Source organism: Gopherus flavomarginatus, chromosome 1 (genome assembly GCF_025201925.1).
Source record: "Gopherus flavomarginatus isolate rGopFla2 chromosome 1, rGopFla2.mat.asm, whole genome shotgun sequence".
NCBI classification, from domain to species: Eukaryota; Metazoa; Chordata; order Testudines; family Testudinidae; genus Gopherus; species Gopherus flavomarginatus.
This window is the reverse complement of record NC_066617.1, coordinates 34,067,048-34,090,398: the sequence shown is the minus strand read 5'-3', so window position 1 is coordinate 34,090,398 and position 23,351 is coordinate 34,067,048. Positions and strand designations below refer to the sequence as shown.

The window sequence follows — 23,351 nt, the reverse complement described above, 5'->3', positions numbered from 1 at the left end:
CACTGCATCAAATGTTCCAACAACTATGTGGATGAAGCCAGTCAATCACTATACTCTCAAATGAACTCTAACAGAAAAATGGTAAGACAAAATACCATGTAGGCAAAAAATTTTCACAAAGTGGTCACTCCATATTTGATCTCTCAATCCCAGTCAAAGGAAACCTTCACAACACCTTCAAAAGGCAAGCCTGGGGACTTAAATTCATAACTCTGCTAGACATTAAAAACCATGGACTCAGAGACATTTTTTTTATGGCTCATTACAACACCTCCCCCCCTCCCCCACATACACACACACACACACACACACACACACACACACACTTCCTATTAACCCTCAGTTGCCCTCTTCATTTTAAGTGGTCTCCTATACCATGTGTGAACCACTTATGCTTAATCAATCCCAATTTATATTTAGCTGAGACACTCTGATTATCTTCCACAGACCTGAAAAAGAGCTCTGTGAAGCTTGGAAACTTGTAACTTTCACCACTAGAAGTTGGTCCAATAAAAGATATTACCTCATCTACCTGGTCTCTCTCATTATCTGGAATCAACTCACCTATGACTACACTGAAGAAAAAAAACAAATGCAGTTACAATATATTAACTCATACTTAAGAGTGTGCTGCCTGTTTAAGCAATGATGTTACCTGCCAAAGGACCATCAATAGAAAAAGCCCAAAATAATTCTTCCTGTGTTTAATGAACATACAAAGGCCTGGTCTACACTAAGGGGGGCGGGGAGGGGAGGAGAATCAATCTAAGTTACGCAACTTCAGCTACATAAATAACGTAGCTGAAGTTGATGTACTTAGATAGACTTACCGCGGTGTCTTCACCACGGTGAGTTGACTGCTACCGCTCCCCCGACGACTCCGCCTGTGCCTCTCATGGAGCTGAGTACAGGAGTCAACAGGAGAGCACTCAGACGAGTGCTCTGGAGTAGACACAATAAATCGACCCTTGCTGGATCGATCGCTGCCCACCGATCAGGAGGCTAGTGTAGACATACCCAAAAGATTCTGAAATTGCTTTCAACAATGAATCCTTACTGGTTAGCAGTACCTATTAAAGTTCCGTTGACTTACATGATTTTCATGCTTTAGTTGGCAAAAGTGAATTAAAAGTTGTATTCATTTTAACCTACAAGATATTGCTCCTCTTTATGGTAATTTCTACTAAACAATAATTAAAAATGTTTTATTCTGGCAGTAGCCACTAGTGCTGAAGTTGAGTCTGTCAGCATTTTCATTACACCAGCCTAATTTCAAAGGTTGTAACTCAGCTCTAAAATTTCCCTCTAGACTGACTGTTAATAACAAGCAATAGCCTAGGAGAAAACCTTTTTTTACATCATTTTTTTTATATAAATTCACATGAAAAACTCCTTGACCACACAAAGATAATAAGGACGCAACAAAAATTATGGACTGGCTTTTTGTACCTAAACTCCTCCACTTTTAAAAACGAAATGTTACAGTGTTTTTTCATGCATACTGTACAGATTAAATAATTAATCTGTTGGAAAAACTAGACAGTAAAATGTCATATCTAGATTAATTATCAATATCCATTTAACACTCATGCCTCTAGCTGTATTATTCTAAATTTGTAACAATATAACTGTTCTGCTACCATAGGTTTCTATCTATTACGTAAATTTGTATGTATACATTTTTTGTACTTCAGGAAAAAATAGAAATCTAGAAAAATAAATCAATAATATGCCAGGCAGCACAGATCACCAAATACTGTAACAGAGAGAGCCATCTTTTACCTTAGACACAACAAAGTACACTGAAGACTAAATTATTCCTAGCTCTCAGAGACTTCCACTTCCCTCTGACTTTATAACTAGAAGCGTAATCCACTGGAGAATGGAGCCCATCCATGGAGTATAAGTATGTCCATATGTGTGTGTGTGTGTGTGTGTGTGTGTGTGTGACAAAGTTCCTCCTTTACCTTGGTGGGTCTTGCACTTATTGGTGGATTTGCTCACCTCAGTGATCCTCCCCAGTGGTGGAACCCACAGTCTGGGTCAACTCCTCCTGTGTCTGATCAGGAGTTGGGAGGTTTGAGGGGAACCCGGGCCCGCCCTCTACTCCGGGTTCCAGCCCAGGGCCCTATATATATATATATATATATAAAATGTATGTGTATAAAATATATATATATTTTATATACACACACACACACACACACACACACACACACACACACACACACAAAGGGTAAAATATACGATTTGGGCTTTTGTAACTCTTGGTTAAAAAACTGAATCCATGTGTGAATTGCAACAATTAATAGTTAAATTCACCTTCATTCCTTTAGGAGGAATATTGAGCGTAATATTTTAATCATTCCATAAAATAGTAATACTGTATATTGTAGTTTGATTGTCTCCATTACATAAAATTACTCCAAAAGCTTTAGCTTTGAGTCGATAGGGCCCAGTCCTATTTAACATATTCATAAACGATCTGGAAAAACGGGTAAACAGTGAGGTGGCAAGATTTGCAGATAATACAAAACTACTCAATATAGTTAAGTCCCAGGCAGACTGCGAAGAGCTACAAAAGGATCTCACAAAACTGAGTGACTGGGCAACAAAATGGCAGATGAAATTTAATGTTAATAAATGCAAAGTAATGCACATTGGAAAACATAATCCTAACTACACATACTGCGGCAAGGCACCTTCTCAGTCTCCCCAGCCTCTGCTGCTTTTAGCCCTGGTGAGACAGGCTTGGGTAATGCGGTCCCCCTTGGGACACAGAGGAAATCTGCTCCACGTCTCTCCACCAGTCCTGTTTAGAGTATTTTTATTCCCTTGAGGGAGAGAGTACTGCCTCTCCTCCTGGTGAGACTCACTGTCTTGCTGCTCCAACACTCCTGGCAGCAGGGCTCCTTCTCTCTCTGCTCTGCCCCCTCCTTTCTCCCAGGGAAGGGTTTAAAAAGGTCTCAGGCAGCCCTAAGTTGGAATCAGCTGATCCTAATTAACCTCAGGTAGCTCCCCCTCAGCTGATTCTAATTGTTACCTTGGTAATCCTTTCTCAGCTGAACCTGATTGACCTGTAGTCACCTCCCAGTTAATAAGGAGGAGAGCCTTTTAACCCTCTGGGACTGATTCCTACCCCTCCCTTGCAGCTATCTGTCCTGAGTTCATCACAATATAAAATGATGGGGTCTAAATTAGCTGTTACCATTCAAGAGATCTTGGAGTCATTGTGGATAGTTCTCTGAAATCATCCACTCAATGTGCAGTGGCAGTCAAAAAGCAAACAATGTTGGGAATCATCAAGAAAGGGATAGAAAATATCATATTGCCTCTATATAAATCCATGGTATCTCCACACCTTGAATATTGCATGCAGATGTGGTCGCCCCATCTCAAAAAAGATATACTGGAATTGGAAAAGATTCAGAAAAGGGCCAAAAAAAATCTCCATATGAGGAGAGATTAATAAGACTAGCACTTTTCAACTTGGAAAAGAGACAACTAAGGGGGGGATATGATCAAGGTATATAAAATCATGAGTGGTATAGAGAAAGTAAATAAGGAAGTGTTAATTACTCCTTCTCACAATACAAGAACAAGGGCCACCAAATGAAATTAATAAGTAGCAGGTTTAACACAAACACAGGAAAGTATTTTTTCACACAATGCATTGTCAACCTCTGGAACTCCTTGCCAGACGGTGTTGTGAAGGCCAATAATATAACGGAGTTCAGAAGGGAGCTATATAGATACATGCAAGATTAGCTATTAGTCAGAATGGGCAGGAATGGTGTCCCTAGACTCTGTTTGCCAGAAGCTGGGATTAGGTGACAGGGCATGGATCATTTGATAACTGGTCTTTTCATTCCCTTTGAGCCACCTGCCATTGGCTACTGTCAGAGGACAAGATCTGGGCTTGATGGACCTTTGGTCTGACCCAGAATGGCCATTCTTATGTTCTTATGTAAAACAAATCTTTGTAACAATTTACTTTTGACATTAATAGATTTCTTTTTAAACCTTCCCTTGACGCAAACACTTATTCTTGGTCCATCACAAACCTTCCTTTTTTCATAAAAATGCTTGAGAGAATAGTTTTCGGCTCTCTAGTGCCATTTTTTTATACAACAATATCCTCAACTGATTTCAGTACTTGTTCACTGTTGGATACAGTACTGAAACGGCTCTCATACATTTAAATTAGTGACTATTTTTTTCTGCTACTTTTTTCCCTATCCCCTTCCTCATTCTTCTCAACTTTAATGCTGTCTTCAACACACTGACAAAGATAAAGCTGAGCTGTGCAGGAGGAGGAGATATTTAAGAGTAGGTTAGATAAATGTCTCTCTGGGATGGTCTAGACAGTAATTGGTCCTGCCATGAGGGCAGGGGACTGGACTCGATGACCTCTCGAGGTCCCTTCCAGTCCTATGAGTCTATGAGTCTAAGAGCCTTCTTGGGGGCCAGTCCAAGACTGTGAACAGATTCCCATCGGCAATAAGGATCATCCCAGACTTCAATAACTTGCACTCCAAGTGCAAGACACACTTCTTTGACCTCTCTAATACAGTGTGTACATTAAAAAACGGTACCAAAATAACGCACTACGTAGCACACAATCCAATCCTGTTGGAAAGAGAAAGAGATGGACCCAGACATGACAGACAGTTACATAATTTAATGCACTATTGGAAGGTACTCAGATATTACGATGATAGAGGTATAAAAACCTACACAAAATTACATCCAAGGGCTTGTGTCATGGTATAATTCCTCACTCTGAACCTTAGCGTCCAAAAGATGGGGTACCAGCATGAATTCCTCTAAGGTCAATTACCAGCTTAGTACTTGTAGCGCTGCTACCAACCAGGAATTCCAGTGCCTGGTACACTCTGGTCCCCCCAAAACCTTGCCCGGGGACCCTCCCCAAAGACCCAGACCCTCTGGATCTTAACACAAGGAAAGTAAACTCTTTCCCTCACAGTTGCCTCTCCCAGGCTTTCCCTCCCTGGGTTACCCTGGAAGATTACTGTGATTCAAACTCCTTGAATCTTAAAACAGAGGAAAATTCACCTTCCCCCCTCCTTCTCTCTCCTCCTCCCGGACTCTCTCTCAGAGAGAAAGTAATCCTAAAACAGAGAAAAATAACCTCTATCTCCCCCTTCCCTCCTTTCTCCCCACCAATTCCCTGGTGAATCCAGATCCAGTCCCCTGGGGTCTCACACCAGAATAAAAAAAAACAAACAAACAAACAATCAGGTTCTTAAACAAGAAAAGCTTTTAATTAAAGAAAGAAAAACAGTAAAAATTATCTTTGTAAATTTAAGATGGAATATGTTACAGGGTTCTTCAGCTATAGACACTGGGAATACCCTCCCAGCCTAAGTATACAAGTACAAATTAAAATCCTTTCAGCAAAATACAAATTTTAACTCCTCCCAGCCAAATACACATTTGCAAATAAAGAAAATAAACATAAACCTAACTTGCCTTATCACCTAGTACTTACTATTCTGAGCACATAAGAGCCTGTATCAGAGAGATTGGAGAGAAACCTGGTTGCACGTCTGGTCCCTCTGAGCCCCCAGAGTGAACAACCACCAAAAACTAACAGCACACACAAAAACTTCCCTCCCTCAAGATTTGAAAGTATCCTGTCCCCTGATTGGTCCTCTGGTCAGGCTCACTGATCTTGTTAACCCTTTACAGGCAAAAGAGATATGAAGTACTTCTGTTCTATTAACTTTTACTTATCTGTTTATGACAGCTTGTCTACAGAAACATTTAATTTGCAGCAAGCTGGCATGTGAATCTACCTCTCACTACCCTGCAGCGAATTAGCTTTCCATGTGGACCTTGCTGACGCGCATTAACAGTTAGTTAATGCACTTTGATCTAGTCCTGTTTCAAAGCAGACTAAGTATTTAATCCTGTGTTTCAAAACACATTTGGCATGGTAAGATGCTTTAAAAATTAAGTTTTACTAAACCATGCAACTGTTATCTTTGAATCAAAGTAGGAAATAGATGCCAATGCAATTAAAATTTGTTAAAAGCTCACACTATTAAAATATGAGGAGTCAATTATTCAAAACAATTCCTCATTTGAACTGTATAACCTGCCAAAAATAATAAATAATAATAATAATAATAATAATAATAATCACCACCACCACAAAAATTAAGAACTAAAAGACAAGACACTGGACTACAAACTAGCTACCACACACTATGTACCAAGTCAATTATGTACCAACCCAATACTACAAATTCTAAAACTATTTTTCCAGTGTAAGATGCCACAGTATTTGCTCTTTTTAGATTTACATGACCATATTAATATGGTAGTGCACTTTTATAACATGAAATGATTTCCTGTTCAGTTTGTAATTTACACTTCAAGTATTACATTTGTTAGAAAATAGGAGTATCAACAGTTCATCCACCTCATTAGAATTATATTAATTTACATTCATCTTTATCTTGTCCTCAAATCACTGAACAGTAGGTGACTTGCTAGACAGGAGGTGACTTGTGCATAGAACATTTTAATTTGAATTGGTTTAATTTGAATTTTGTAAAGGAGTTTTTCTTTCCCCTCTAATTCATAGTTGTCTCAGTCAAAACCTTGAAGCTCTAAAACAGATCTTGAACTGCTGTATTTGACTCTAATGGCTACACTAACATTTAAAGTAATTCTATGTTTATAAAGGAAACCATGACTATTTTTTGCACGTGACCCTGCAATCGTTCAACACTAAGATAGAAGAAAATACTTTAAAAAACACTAAGATTCTGATCCAGTACGTGGTATAGTTCCACTGACTTCAGTGAGACCACTTTACATGCTTATAGCGGCACACCTACTTCAGTGTTTCACTGAATCAGGGCCTAACTCACAGGCACATTAAATTACAAGGAGCAATCCAGGACTGGGAGGGTAAAATATTAGATAATTTTTCATACCACAGTTTCTTTTCTGAAATAAAATTATCTACGTTTTACAAAACTGTAGGAAGTTAAATAAAAAAAATTCCTGTAAAATCATTTACAATAAAAATATTTTTAATATTTAATCTCAGACAAATTTGCTCTTTACCATTCCTCTCTCTGGAAATGGTACTGCAGATATAATATAGGGATAGTTCAAATGTTTAATATTTACCTTTCTATATCCCATTATCTATTGCACAACCTTTTGTGTATTTTTAATCTGTCCCCATCTTTTCCCAAGAACCCTTTCTGTGAGCTTTTTTTTAAATCCTTTTTCCTTCATCCTTGTTGTGTTACCTAAATTCTTGCTCCACTTCTTTGTCCATATCTTCTGTCTTTAACCTATGCTATCTGTTTTATTTTACTCTTCTCCTCGCTCTTTCTTCTCTTCACTGAAACAAGTAGTGAATTAAATAAAACAGGATATAGAACTGGGATTGCTCCTCTACCCTGGAATGTCTGGTTATCCTAAACTAAAGCAGAGTTAGTAAACTGCTGATCAAAACACATAGGAGAATGGTAAAAATAGGAAGATGAATTGGTCCCCCTGCCAATTTTCTTCCCAGTACCCAAAACCAGAGGATCTAATGAAAACCATAGCATACTGAGAATAATACCTCAACTAGAAGGTAGGGAAGGTGGGGCAGTGCCTTAAATACACGTGGGGGTTGGGGCATGTAAAGCTAGTGGGTGGCAGGAAATGCTCAAGAAAGCTCTCCCATTTCCCAGGCAAGATCTCTGCATGAGCTCTAGGATGAGAAAGGAAGGAATAAATGGAGGGTAAAAGGTACCAGTACAGGTGAGCATGTTTTCCATTCCATTCCTTAGGATTCCAGAGATTGGCCATGTACCCGCCATTCAGACACCCACCTCCACGGAGAGAGGACATTTGACTGGTGCAGCAAGGAGGGGGATTTTTTGAACTGTAGTCAATTTGTTATCAAAATGAGCCCAAAGGTGGAAAAATGATTTGTGAAAAAAAGTAAACTCAAAAACTCACAAAAATGTGTCCTATTGCCAACTTTATTACAGATGGAGCTGGTAGCACCACCTACTAAGGTTGCCCAACTCCTCCCATTACAAGTCCCTTTTTCAGTTGCAAAATTTGCCAAAGTTTAATCATTTTAACTAAAATTTAACACATCAACTATCTGCCTTAGGCTGGAATCCCACCCCTCTAATTTCAGCCATTTCCAAGAAAGCAGCTAGGGAAATAACACGCTTTTTCCCACGTTAAAAAAAAAAATGCATCCACTAATTTTGCATGCCCACTTTGAGATTCCTAGGACGTGATTTTTCGGAATACTTAACATTCTACAAAACTTCATATATTTAAAAACATAGTTCCCATTGACTTCAATTCCAATTATGAGTGTTCAGTGCTGCTGCAAATCAGATCCCAAGGTCTCAAGTCAAGCACCCCAGAAATGAGGATAACACAATTAGGGACCATCTGTGAAGTCTGATTTAAAAGACCGAGTTAGCATCACAAGGGAACACTGTGACAGAAGTACGAATAGAATCTATTCTCCAAGGCAGCATTTAACTGTCTGAACCATGAGAACAGTTTTATTAACATAACAGAACCTTCCTTCTTTTCCTACAATGTTCTCTCTCATTTCACTACACACCTGTCAATTTCTACCAACAAAAGAGGCAGTGGTCCAATGGACAATGGCCTCCTTCACTACACAGCCCTCATTCATCTCCAAAGCAGGTCCATCCTGTGAAGTGAATGAGGCAGGGGTCCAAGCAGAAAAAAATAAAGATTGTATAATACATATGTACAAGGGGGCCAAATCAAACCAATTATGGTGGGTAACCAAAATTCTAGCATTTCCTTATTTTGAGCGCTTGCTTAACTTTGTAATCTTAATTATGTTTTTTAATATACGCTTTTGTTTAATACACACAGCAATTTTATTTTAATCCGAACAACATTTTACAAGAAAATAAGGGAAAATCTACAGAAAACCAAAATTGATACGGTGATGCTGTATAAAAGGGAAGGTGACCATCTACATTAATGTGGTCACAACTTTTGCAAAATTAAGATAAACCTTGTACAAAATGCCTTGTGAGGTATCATTGAAAAGGTTATGATCTGCTGTATATTATCATCTCATTACAATGGATGTATTGACACTGTGCATGGAGTTCTGAAATTCTGCTGTATGTTTGTGACTCAAACACATTATGGTCTGAGAAACGCCCACAGGTTAGCTCTTTAGAAATAACAGAGGAGGAGTAAATAAGGATGTCTCTATGTCAACCCCAAAAACATCTCAGATGACACCATGTAAGCAAAAGTGAAAGCTAAAATGTGCAATTTGTATGAAGGGCTGGTGGACGAGCATGTAGGGCATTGGAGCTGTGTGCCCCAGCACCTAACCCCACGACACAGCTGATTTTTCCAGGAAAGGGGGGCCAAGATATAAAAAGGTGGGAACAAAAGGCCCCTGGCCACCGTTTTCCTACCACATCTCTGGACTGTGGAACTCTGACAAAGGAAATTTTAAACAAAGGACTGAGGTTCTCAGAATCATTCTGGGAAACCAGAGAGACTTATAGAAACAAGCAGATAGAACATCCCTGCTAGCATTTTGGATTTATAAACTCTAATTCATCTGTAATGTACTTTAACTTCTGAAAGAGCTCATCTCTTTTCTTAGTAAGCTAACTAAAGATTTATTAACTAAGGATTGGGTACAGCAGGGATAGGCAACCTATGGCATGCATGCCAAAGGCAGTACGCAAGCTGATTTTCAGTGGCACTCACACTGCCCGGGTCCTGGCCATTGGTCTGGGAGAGGCTTTGATGCCAGCCTGGGGTCCCAGCCACCTCCCCAGGGCTCTGCAGCCTCCCTCAGCTGTGGCCCACTGGCCCCAGCCTGGGGCAGTGAAGGGTGCAGACAGGGGCAAGAGGAAGTGCAGCTCAACACCCCCACATTTAAAATATCCCAGATCAATGGAACTGGAACAATTAAGTCCTGATTTGCTGCTTACATCACTATCACACCACGTGAAACAGCGCACTGCGTTTGACATTGTCCATGCCGTCTGCAACAATTTTTTTTTCCCCCATTGTAAGTTGATGGGTACATTTGACGAAATGTCAGCTCCTAAGAAAACAAAGTTAGGCTGAAATGAACGGACATCTTTTTCGACAGACATTTGGATTTATTCAAAAGAAGGACCGTGCTGTGTGTGCTTTCTGTTGTGAAAGTGTTGTTTATTGCACATCAAGTGTTCGACGACATTTTCAAATGAAGCACAAGAAAACCTCTCTTGACAAAGCAGACAAGACTGAATTGATCAAAAAGGCAGTAGCAGGATATGAGAAGCAAAGCAGTGTTTTTAAATGCTTAAGCATAAGTAAAAAACAAGCCACAGAAGGAAGATACAAGATCGCACAGTGCATTGCAAAAAACGGAAAGCAGTTTACAGATGGGAAATATAAAAAAGTTTTTTTCAGCAGTTCGGAGGTTTTGTTCAATGATTTGCCAGATAGGATCACATCTTTATCTAGAATAAAAGAACTGCCTGTCTCTGCCATAACAGTAGAGAGAGACAAGCGAAATGGCAGAAAACATTAACGAAAAGCAGACAACTGCATTAAAAGACACAGCAGTGTTTAGCGTTGCAGTTGATGAGAGCGTGGATATAAATGACATTCCACGTTTGGCAGCTGTTGAAATATATTGTGTTTCCAATGAAATCCAAGAGGAACTTTGTTGCCTAAAACCCCTGGATGGAACAACAAAGGGGGAAGATATAGTGGAAAGTTTTGTAAACCATTTTGAAGAATGACGAGTTGACATCAGAAAAATATTTTGTGTGACAACAGATGGTGCTCCTGCCATGGTCAGACAACAGAAGGGATTTGTAAAGTTACTTGAAGATCAAATTGGCTGCCTGACAGTCAAATTTCACTGTATCAACCATTAAGAAAATCTATGCGCTAAAATTTCTAATTCAGAGCTTAATAATGTGATGAATACAGTGGTGCGAATTGTGAATTTCCTTGTTGCTTGATCTGCTTTGACTCACAGTTTCAAGCACTGATAGAAGAGATGGACAGTGCCTATAACGACATTCCATTTCACAGCAACATTCGGTGGCTAAGCTGTGGCAAGGTTTTGGTGTGCTTTGTAAACTGTTTTGATGCAATCAAGGCCTTTTTGTCAGAAAAAGGATAGAACTACCCCGATCTGGATGACGACAAATGGCTGGGTAAGCTCATATTTCTAACTGGTATCACTGCTTACCTAAACGAACTCAACCTCTGTCTCCAGGGTGCAGGGCAAACAGTTCTAGATCTTTATGAAGCCTGGAAGGCATTTGTTGTAAAACTCAAATATCCCGAGAAAAAACTGCTACTTTCACTACTTCCAGCAAATAAAAGAGCTATCAACACATTGCAGTGACGATGAGATTGGAATGTACATGCAAGAACAGGAATCAAATTTCTGACAGATTTCAACACTTCCAGTGATTTGGCCAATGCTTTCTTTTCTAATTAAATCTGAAAAGTGCATCAAAAGCGACTGGATTTGTCTGTATTTCAGTGGATGGGTGTTAAAGATTTCAAAATGCAGCTCATTCAGTTAAAAAGCTCAGAATTGTGAGCAAAGTTTGGAGTTCTGCGGAGTGCACTTGAACCTACCGAGAGAGATCATGGGGCCTCTATTCTGACTGCTGGACATCTCTGCCAGTGAAATTTAACTGTTTGAAGAAAATTGCGTTTGCAACGCTTTCAGAATTTGGATCCAGATACCTGTGTGAACAGGTATTTTCACACATGAAATCTGTCCTCTGTCCCTCTCGGAACCAGTTAACAACTTATCACTCAGAAGCCTGTGTGCAGCTTCAAGTATCCAAATACGTGCCAGACATTGGAAAACTCAGCAAGGAAAAGCAAGCGCAATGATCACACTAAACTGATAAGATCTGCATTTTAATTTGATTTTAAATGAAGCTTCTTTAACATTTTAAAAACCTTATTTACTTTAATATATAACTAGACTATTGTTGTATGTATAGACATAGAAAAAGGCCTTCTAAAAATGTTAAAATGTATTACTCACACGCAAAACCTTCAATTAGAGTGAATAAATCAAGATTCGGCACATCACTTCTGAAAGGCTGCCAACCCTGGGGTACAGCATTATTTTTGGTGTGTGATCCGAAGTATCTATTGACCTAGGTAAGCGACTAGCCGCCTGGGCCTGGAAGAACCTAATGTGTGGTGAATTTGGTATTAATAACTTTCATTATAAAGTCCACTTTGCCTGGGTGGTAATAAGTGGCTGGAATGCCAAAGGATACAGTCTGTATTCTGCAGTAAAACTAGTATAGTGGTCCAGCAGTGAACCTTTACTGCAGAGTTGGTGAAATCAAATGATAGAATATACCGCCAGTTTGGGGTGGTGTCTGCTCTATTTTCTGACAGTCTTCCCTGAGTTTGGAGCTCTCAGTTTGGCTCTCTCCAGATACGGTGACAGATATACTTGCTATAAAAATTACTTTAAGTGGAATAAAAACAAGATCTGCAAGTGAGTTAGTAGTCACATTCAATCCTGGACGCCCCATCATCTCTAGAATTGGCATTTTCACTAAAGGACTGTCTGGATATGTGGACACTCTACTCAGACCCTACGCCATCACCCTACTCCCAGCTATCTCCGTGACACCACTGATTTCCTGAGAAAACTGCAATGCTTTGGTAATCTTCTAGAAAACAGCATCCTAGCCACCATGGATGTGGAGGCTCTCTACATAAACATCCCACACACAGCTGGAATACAAGCTGTCAGGAACAGTATCCCTGATGATGCCACAGAACAATTGGTTGCTGAGCTCTGTGACTTTATCCTCAAGCACAGTTATTTCAAATTTGGTGACAATATATACCTCCAGACCAGTAGCACCGCCATGGGCACCCGCATGGCCCCACAATATGCCAACATTTTTATGGCTGACCTGAGACAACGCTTCCTCTGCTCCTATCCACTCATGACCCTTCTCTACCTATGCTACATTGATGACATCATCATCTGGACCCATGGGAAGGAGACTCTGGAAGAATTCCACCACGATTTCAACAGCTTCCACCCCACCACAAACCTCACCCTGGACCAATCTACACGGGAGGTCCACTTCCTAGACACCATGGTACAAATAAGTGATGGTCACATTAACACCACTCTATAACGAAAACCCACCAACTGCTATGCTTACTTTCATGCCTCCAGCTTCCATCCCTGACACAACACAATATCCATCATCTACAACCAAGCGCTGAGGTATAACTGCATTTGCTCGAACCCCTCAGACAGAGACCAACACCTACAAGATCTTCACCAAGCATTCTCAAAACTACTATATCCGCACGAGGAAATAAGGAAACAAATCAACAGAGCCAGACATGTACCCAGAAGCCTCCTGCTACAAGACAAGCCCAAGAAAGAAGCCAACAGAACTCCACTGGCCATCACCTATAGTCCTCAGCTACAACCTCTCCAACACATCATCAGTGATCTACAACCCGTCCTGGACAACGATCCCTCGCTTTCACAGGCCTTGGGAGGCAGGCCAGTCCTCGCCCAAGGACAACCTGCCAACCTAACGCATATTCTCACCAGCAACCACACACTGCACCATAGTAACTCTAACTCAGGAACCAATTCATGCAACAAACCTCAATGCCTACTCTGCCCACATATTTACACCAGCGACACCATCACAGGACCTAACCAGATCAGCCACATCATCACCCATTCATTTACCTGCACATCCACCAATGTAATATATGCCATCATGTGCCAGCAATGCCCCTCTGCTATGTACATTGGCAAACTGGACAATCACCACGTCAAAGGATAAAATGGACACAAGTCAGAAATTAGGAATGGCAATATACAAAAACCTGTAAGAGAACACTTCCACCTCCCTGGACACACACAAACAGATTTAAAGGTAGCCATCCTGCAGCAAAAAAACATCAGGACCAGACTTCAAAGAGAAACTGCTGAGCTTCAGTTTATTTGCAAATTTGACATTAGCTCAGGATTAAACAAAGACTGTGAATGGCTAGCCAACTACAAAAGCAGTTTCTCCTCCCTTGGTGTTCACATCTCAACTGCTAGAAGAGGGCCTCATCCTCCCTGATTGAACCTTGTTATCTCTAGACTGATTCTTGCCTGCATACTTATACCTGCCTCTGGAAATTTCCACCACATGCGTCTCACAAAGTGGATATTCACCCACGAAAGCTTATGCTCCAATACATCTGTTAGTCTATAAGGTGCCACAGGACTCTTTGTCGCTTTATTCAAGTCTTGGTGCACCAGAAATTATAGAAACAAGTGGGCATAGTGACGTTCCAAGTGTTCACATGTAATTTTTTGCCTTAAAACTTTTTTTCCCAAAACGTGAGTGACACCACAGTAAAGAATGCTTCTATGCTGAAACATGACTAAAATGGCATTGTAAGCATTCCATATCAAATGTGCTCAGTTTACAAGTAAAAAAATATTCGGAATTTTAAATTTTATTTTAGAAAGTATGATACATTTTGGGGAAGAGCATGGGATGGGGTTGAGAAAAGTTTACTGGGTCTGGTTACTTGTTTTTTAACTGTCAGGCCTGCTATTCCAACTTGGACTCAAAGACAAACTGAATTCCTTCCCTCACATATCACCATTAGTAACAGAGGTCCTTCAGATGAAATTAAGCCCTCAATTACCATCTGTGTAAAGCCTCTGTCTTCAAACTAAGCACTCACAACAGTTGCTGTGCAAGAATAGAATTCAGCTCACTCAGTATTAGCTTTGCAGTGCAAACAAATAAAAGAAAAAAGGCATTTTTTTCAGTAAAGGAAATTGATACATTTTTTCAATATACGCAGGGAGCGGACCCATTGAATAAAAAGATCCCATGTTTTTAGTCTGTTTTCAAGTACAACACTTATATTTAGGCCAAAGATGTCCACTGTAAAGATTTTAAGGGGTTCAAAGGAACACTTATATTCCATGATAACATTTATAACCTACAAACAACAACTGAACAGAGTTTAACAGTGAAGAAAAAACAAAGTATTTAGACCGGATATGTAGGAATCTATTTTACGTTTCTAATTAAATATTTGTAATTACTTTCTTTAAAAGTACAAAACTATGTATCTATGTAATATTTAAGTATTACAGACAGAACAGCTTTAAATTACTGGGGGCGGAAACCAGAGACATTAATAACTAAAACAACCAAAAACAAAACTAACCTAGGAGGAGGAACAACCAATAATGCAAGAGAATGGAATATAAAAAAATAAGCCAGGAAAAAAAAATAATTTGCCATCACAGACTATGCTATCAGACAAAGTGATTTAGAGTAACGTTGGGCAGCGCGGGATACATGGGTCATGGAAAACAATGGTATTTGATAAAGTGACCACAGATGATCAAGAAAAATTGTTTATCAAAAAAGCAAATGGAAAAACTCAAACACACTGGGGCTCAGTCCAGACGACCCCATTCATCCCTTTGACCTTTCACTGGTGCTCTCATTTTTTCAACATTATTCACAGGTTGCAACTATATCACGTCTCTAAATTAATAATTTGCTTTTCAAGCATTGTTCTCAAGCCAAGATGGCAATCATATGTATAATGTAATTACTAATAAAAAATATAGCCAGTCTGGGAGTACTAAGAAATGAATTATCTGAACAGCTAAAATTACTTGACGACAATTCTTACCTCTGTTACTTTGGGTTGAAGTCTTAAAGATTCAGGATTCATACGAGGGATATCTATGTGAATCTAATTGAACAGAAACATTTTAGAAAAGAAAATCAGTAAGTACATACAATTTATTTTTTAACATTATTGAACTTTCATTTTTTCTTGACTGTTTTTTTAGAATATGTATAACACCAGAAATGTAGCCTGAAACCCTATTCTGCCATCATTTAGAACGGTGGCCTTTATAAGCTTTCTAGGACCTGGTCCACACTACATAGTTCAATGTAACCTGCCTTGCATCCACCTATCTAGTTGTGCATATGTCTCAAATTGCTGTAAATACTCCATTATGCCAACATTGTTACACCACTTCCCTGAGCAGCGTTGAGCCATAGTCAATGTACTTAGGTCAATAAAGAGTGACTGTTGACACTGCATTACTTATGTCGACCCCGTCTTCCAGCAGCTTGACAATGCCCCACACCAACCGTTTTGGTTACCACTGTGAACACCACTGCCCAGGAGTCATACAGAAGAGCCCCCTTCCCTTTAAAGTCCAATGAATTTTTGAAATTAGTTTTCCTGATTGCCTGGCTTGGTGATCACACCTAGCAGCTCTCCATTGTTAAGTGCAACAGGCCAGCTGGCCATGCTAGCTACACATTCCAGACACGCTCCTGCCTATAACAGACAGGAGATATTGGATCTCCTGGGTGTGTGGGAAGAAGAGGCTCTGCAGGCACAGATCCAATCCAGTGGCAGAAACGTTAACATCTACGAGCAGATTGCTGTGGTGATGCAGGAGAAGGGCTACAGCAGTGACCATCAGCAGCGTCACATGAAAGCCAAGGAGCTGCGAAAGGCATACAAGAAAGCAAATCCATCCAATGCTGAGTCCCAGATATGCCATTCTCAGCATCCGCAACAGTACCATGGCTACCTGCAAAGAGCCTGAGTCACAAGCCCCTGCTGTAAACAGCAAGGAGAAGAAGGAGGTGGTGGTGTATTTGTTTTACAATTGCATGGGTTGGGTTTTTTTAAAAAAACAAAAACACTGATTTTGTTAGGGAATAAAATTCTATTTGGAACACAATTCATCGTTATTAGTTCACAACATATGCTGCCAAGCGCACAGCAGTTCTGAAAGCAATCAGTTACCCTTTATTGCACAATGTGACACAGCTCATAGGATCATTCAAACAAAATTAATAGTTGCATTGACAATGTAAAACTGCAACATGTACAGGAATCACCACATGATTCCTACCAGCCACAAAAGAGCACATTACAGAACCATATAGTATTCTGTCTCACTGTTAAAATGGTCTTTCAAAGCCTCCCCGAGCTGCATAGCTCCATGTTGAGCTCTTCTAATATCTTTTGTATCTGGCTGCTCAAATTCAGCAGATAGCTACTCGGCACCTGCCCTCCACTCCGGCAGACACTTTTCTCCCTTTGCTTCACAGATATTATGCAGGACACAGCAGGCAGCTATAACCATTGGATATTTTTCTCACTGAGGTCCAGTCTTGTGAGTAAACTGCACCAGCGACATAGGTGCCAACTCCTTGCATGCTCCACGGCTGGAACACACACGAGAGGGGTGGAGGGGGAACAGTGGATGCTCAGCACCCACCAGCCATAGCTAATCAGGGGCACTGCCGAACAGCTTGAAAAGAAGAGTAACAAAAATGATTAAAAGTCTAGAAAATATGGCCTATGACGGAAGATTGAAAAAAGATGACCGGGGGGGAGGTGGGAATGATAATGGTTTTCAAGTACATAAAAGGATGTTACAAGGAGATGGGAGAAAATTTTCCCTCTTTAACATCAGAGCATAGAACAAGAAGCAATGTGCTTAAATGCACCAAGGGCAGTTTAGGTTGAACATTAGGAAAAAACTTCTCAACTGTCAGAGTGGTTAAGAACTGGAATAAAATTGCCTAGGGAGGTTGTGGAATCTCCATCATTGCCTAACCTGCTCATACAAAATCTCTAATCACCTGTCATGGATGGTCTAGATCAGGGGCGGGCAAACTTTTTGGCCTGAAGGCCACATCAGGATTACAAAACTGTATAGAGGGCCGGGTAGGGAAGGATGCGCCTCATAAAAACATAAGAACACAAGAATGGCCGTACCGGGTCAGACCAAAGGTCTATCTAGCCCAGTATTCTGTCTACCGACAGTGACCAATGCCAGGTGCCCCAGAGGGAGTGAAGCTAACAGGCAATGATCAAGCAATCTCTCTCCTGCCATCCATCTCCATACTCTGATGAACAGAGGCTAGGGACACCATTCTTTACCCTTCCTGGCTAATAGCCATTTATGGACTTAGCCACCATGAATTTATCCAGTCTCCTTTTAAACATTGTTATAGTCCCTGCCTTCACAACCTCCTCCGGTAAGGAGTTCCACAAGTTGACTCTGCGCTGTGTGAAGAAGAACTTCCTTTTATTTGTTTTAAACCTTCCACCTATTAATTTCATTTGGTGACCCCTAATTCTTGTATTATGGGAATAAGTAAATAACTTTTCCTTATCCACTTTCTCTACATCACTCATGATTTTATATACCTCTATCATATCCCCCCTTAGTCTCCTCTTTTCCAAGCTGAAACGTTTTAGCCTCTTTAATCTCTCCTCATATGGGACCCGTTCCAAACCCCTAACCGTTTTAGTAGCTCTTCTCTGAACCTTTTCTAGTGCTAGAACATCTTTTTTTAGGTGAGGAGACCACATCTGTACACAGTATTCAAGATGTGGGCGTACCATGGATTTATATAAGGGCAATAAGATATTCTCAGTCTTATTCTCTATCCCCTTTTAAATGATTCCTAGCATCCTGTTCGCTTTTTTGACCGTCTCTGCGCACTGCATGGACATCTTCAGAGAACTATCCATGATGATGCCAAGATCTTTTTCCTGACTCATTGTAGCTAAATTAGCCCCTATCATATTGTATGTATAGTTGGGGCTATTTTTTCCAGTGTGCATTACTTTACATTTATCCACATTAAATTTTATTTTGTTGCCCAATCACTTAGTTTTGTGAGATCTTTTTGAAGTTCTTCACAATCTGCTTAGGTCTTAACTATCTTGAGTAGTTTAGTATCATCTGCAAACTTTGCCACCTCACTATTTACTCCTTTCTCCAGACAGCCTCCCCAAACAGCCTGGCCCCCATCCCCTATCCACCCACTCCCCACCCCCAGACTGCCCCTCTCAGAATCCCTGACCCATGCAACCGCCTCCCGTTCCTTGTCCCCTGACCGCCCCCTCCTGGGACCCCTTGTCCCAAGCACCCTCCCATCCCCTATTCAACCCCCTCTGCTCCCTGTCCCCTGACTGCCCTGACCCCTATCCACACCTCCACACCCTGATAGGCCCCCCGGGACTTCAATGCCTATCCAATACTTAATCCTGCCTTGAGTGCAGAGGACTGGACTAGAAGACCTCTCAAGGTCTCTTCCAGTCCTATGATTCTATCACTATTTTAAACAATGTGCCAGACAAGAAAGAACTTTTGGGACAAATGAAATTAAGTGGATTTCCTAGGAAATGCTAGGGAGAATACAAATTCACACACCTCTGGACCTAACCTTCTGAAACTATGACCTGAGGTGAAACCCACTGTCTGCTGATAATCTGAAGATCAGCGCCTCAAGCTGCATAAAGAAGAGACTCAAGGCATGTCTGAACAGCACACTGAAGCAGAGCTGCACCACCAAAATACATGTGGTGAAGACACTCTATGCCAACGGGAGAGAACTCTCCTGTCAGTATAATAAAACCACCTCCACAAATGCTGTGCACACAAGCGCTTATGTCTGTGTAACTTCACGTTGCTTGGGGGGTGGTTTATTCCTCTGAGCAACAGAAGTTATGCCAACATAGGCTGTAGTGTAAACAGCCTCAGATTCACAGCTGTGCTTGTTGTAACCACAGAAAAACATTTTGGTGAGGCTTGAAGGCCTTATCACCTGCCAGAGCCCTTGTTAGAGTTGATTGTGATCTCTAGTAAGCTTATTAGCATGCATGTAGGTTCTTTCATTGTTTTTAATACATGTTTTTCTCTCTAACATTTTCACCTTCAGAATAAATACGCTTCCTTAGAAAGGGCTGCATGGTACTTTGTAACTCTGGGCAATTATGCTCTTTATAGCCTCTGAGGAGAAAATCAAGTGCAGATGCAAGCCGTCTAGCCCATCTGGCTTGCTAAGCAACTCAGTGCGGGCAGGAACCAGTGTAGCCTGGAAAGACCCCAGTCAGGAGGGAGAGAGGTTTATTTCTGCCCAAGAGAAGTGATGTCTGATAAGTCAGGAGCCTAAAACTGGGTAATCTTGCTGGAGCAAGAAGGGGGATATAGAGATGCAGTTGCCCTGAACTGTGACATACAGTTTTTTAATTTTAAAATACAATCTCTTGTCATCAACAAAACACGTACTTGTATCTTTCTCCTGCTCTTTTAACATAAGCCACCAAGTTTCTAAACAGCCAAAACAATTCTTTCATAAAACATTTCCAGTGTTTGTTCTTTTGGCAGGGTGGGGTGCAGGGGCAGGGAGGAGAGAAAGAGGGACTATGAGACACAGGCAGCCTATATAGGTTTTTACATCCTTCTCTGGTACCTAAGGCTTTGTCTACACCAGCACTTTTGTCCGTTAGGGGTGTGAAAAAACACAGCCCTGACACATACAGTTTCACCGACAAAAGCGCTGGTGTGGACAACGCTGTGTCAGTGGGACATCCTCTTCCACCAACATAGCTACTGCTACTTCTTGGGGGTGGTTTAATTATGCCAGCACGATACCTCTCCCACCAGCATAAAGCAGCTAGACAGGAGACCTTACAGCGGCACAGTTGCAGCTGTACAGCTGTGCCATTTTAAGGTCCAGAGTGTAGACATAACCTATGATCCTGTGAACTAGTCATATGGGCATACGTTCCTCTAGTGTCTAATCAATCTTCCACAACCCCAGTGCTTCCCAAAATCTCAAATCCTTTAGTGGCAATCATAGAACACACTGATCATCCAAAAATTGTGGAAACCCTGCACGTAAAATCATTATTTGGTAGCTTTTGGTGAATTTGATTGTTTCATTTATCAGATGTCCTATGGGGATATGTTAAAAGCACTTAGCTCATACTCCTCAACTTCTCTTCTCTCCTTAATTTCTTTCCTTTCGTTGAAGTAGCAGTCAATTTCAAGTCCTCTATTCTCAAGCTATAGTGCCACTTCAAAGCATTAGGAAGAGCAACTTTGGGAAGACTGGGGAATAATCTAAAGACTCAATTGGAAAAAAACTGGAAGAATGAATGTTGAACTGGGAAGAAAGAGGTTAACTGAAGGTCCCAATTTGAACTGGAATTAATACCAGAAATTAGTCTGTATTGTAAAACTGGTGTTCAGTGGGGAAAGAAAAAAGCCCACAGTTGCAGATCTCCCCTGTTACAGTAAATATGTCAATTGCTAGATCAACCCTGTTAAAGGGCAGCAGGTATGCCTACTCTTCTGGGGAGAACGTGAAGTACGACATGTATCTGTCGGAGCATACAGTCCCCCAAGCTATGCCACCGGGTGCACTGGGGAGCAGTCTCAAAGCTCCGCCTTCTCCACTCCCACCAGTGGTGCCAAAACAAGGGAGTTCAGGGGGGCATAGTCCCATCACTTTTAAAAGTGGGAGGGCTATGCGAGTGGGGTATGGTGTCCAGAAGGGAAGGGACCACCCAGGGGCAAAGCCACAGAAGGAAGGGGCCGCACTGCCACTGCCCCTCCCCCGCATTAGGGACTTCTGCCACTCCTGATTCTCCTCGCCACAGGAGATGGGGAAGCTGTCTGAAGCCTGTTTCCCCTCATGTGCAGGAAGTGATAATGCTGCATACCAAGTGCCCTACATTATTTAATATCTTGATATTTAGTGTTTTACAATCAAATAAATAAATTCAAGTTTTTCTAAATTTTCTAAATTACAGATCAATTAAAGATGCTCAATATTACTAAACAATCTTTGCTAGATTTAATGGTGGTAAAGCACAAAAATAATTATTGAACATATGGCTAAACAAAAATATCCTTCTGCTTATCTATGAAGTAGTAATAAAGCATATATTAAATATTTTTTATTTTTCATGTATGTTAAGGGTTTTCAATAAGCTACTCTACCTGTCTGTATGTGTCTTGATGACTTTCATCATTTCTGGAGTCATAATATTGTTCAATAAAAGCAAAATACTCTTTTCTTTTTCTCTGTAAAGTGCCTTCTCTTCGGTCCACATTGGCAGGAAGGTAACCCTGAAAATATGAAGGAAAAAAAATCATTTTGATCGTTAGATTTTTAAAGGGATACGAAAGCTACAGTTCAATATAAAATTTATATTTCAAAGCTTGTTCAGATTAAAATATTTATTCAGTTTTTTTTAAAAGCAGAAATAGGTTGCAGCCCAAAATAAATTCTCTAATTAACTTAGAACAAATGTACACAAAACACTGAATTCTTTGTTACTGTAAACACCTTGGGTTTGGGAGGAGGGGTAGGCGGGTGTTCCATTTAGCTGCTACCAGATATTCCTCACTCTGATGGTTTGATGCTTGCAGCACTTTCTATGATCAAATTTTTGGATGCCCAGTATGATGAGATGACCAGAAAATCATACTCAGCTAGATGGGAACGACAGTTAGGCCTTGAAAAAACTGTTCATGTCTCATTATATATATTGCAGTAAAGTTATTACATACAGCAGTGCTTCCCAAACTTGGGACGCCGCTTGTGTAAGGAAAGCCCCTAGCGGGCTGGGCCGGTTTGTTTACCTGCCGCGTCCACAGGTCCGGCTGATCACGGCTCCCACTGGCCGTGGTTCACTGCTCCTGGCCAATGGCAGCTGCTGGAAGTGGCGGTCAGTACATCTCTCAGCCCGCGCCGCTTCCAGCGGCTCCCATTGGCCTGGAGCAGCGAACCGTGGCCAGTGGGAGCCGCGATCAGCTGGACCTGCAGACATGACAGGTAAACAAACCAGCCCGCCAGGGGCTTTCCCTACACAAGCAGCGTCCTAGGTTTGGGAAACACTGACATACAGTGTTAACAGTGCAATCCTTTTCAGATCCATACAGATTAGAAACGCAAGAACAAGTATCTTCACGTGAAGAATCTTTCAACCAGTCCTTTGTTTTTTTTCCCAGTTCAAACTGAACACAAAATACAGCTTTAGACATTCTTACTTCAGAATGTGCATTTTTAAAAACACGATTTAAGCATTTTTTCTACAAGTAGTAATTACTCATCAAAAATGCAGAGCAGATGTTTGCCTTCCAAAAAGAACACCACACAATAAGTTCATACAGAAAATAGTAATGCTAAAAGATTTTGTTAATTACCAGATTTCAGTGTGGCCTAGGGTGGCCAACTTTCTAATTTGAGAAAACCAGACACTGAGCGGGAGAACTTCCCCACCCTCTGCTCCACCTCTTTCCCTTGAGGCCCTGCACCCCACTCCTCGTCTCCTCTCTCCCCACCATTGCTTGCTGCTCTCTCCGCCACACTCACCCTGCCAGCTGATCACAGCTCTAGGGGTGGAGAGGTGAGTGGGGCAGGATGTTGGAGAGAGAGCTGCACTCC

At 41.0% G+C, this 23,351-nt stretch overlaps 1 protein-coding gene across 5 annotated transcripts in view; it reads right to left on the bottom strand.

Moving 5' to 3' along the window:
* TBC1D22A (TBC1 domain family member 22A) overlaps positions 1 to 23,351 on the bottom strand; it is a 459,537-nt gene that overhangs the window by 336,843 nt on the left and 99,343 nt on the right. For all 5 annotated transcript variants that reach the window (XM_050936235.1, XM_050936236.1, XM_050936237.1 and 2 more), the window contains exons 6-7: positions 21,902 to 22,030; positions 15,754 to 15,816 (exon numbers count right to left, since the gene is read on the bottom strand). In XM_050936235.1, the coding sequence (XP_050792192.1) occupies positions 15,754 to 15,816; positions 21,902 to 22,030 (192 nt within the window). The remainder of the gene's footprint in view (positions 1 to 15,753; positions 15,817 to 21,901; positions 22,031 to 23,351) is intronic.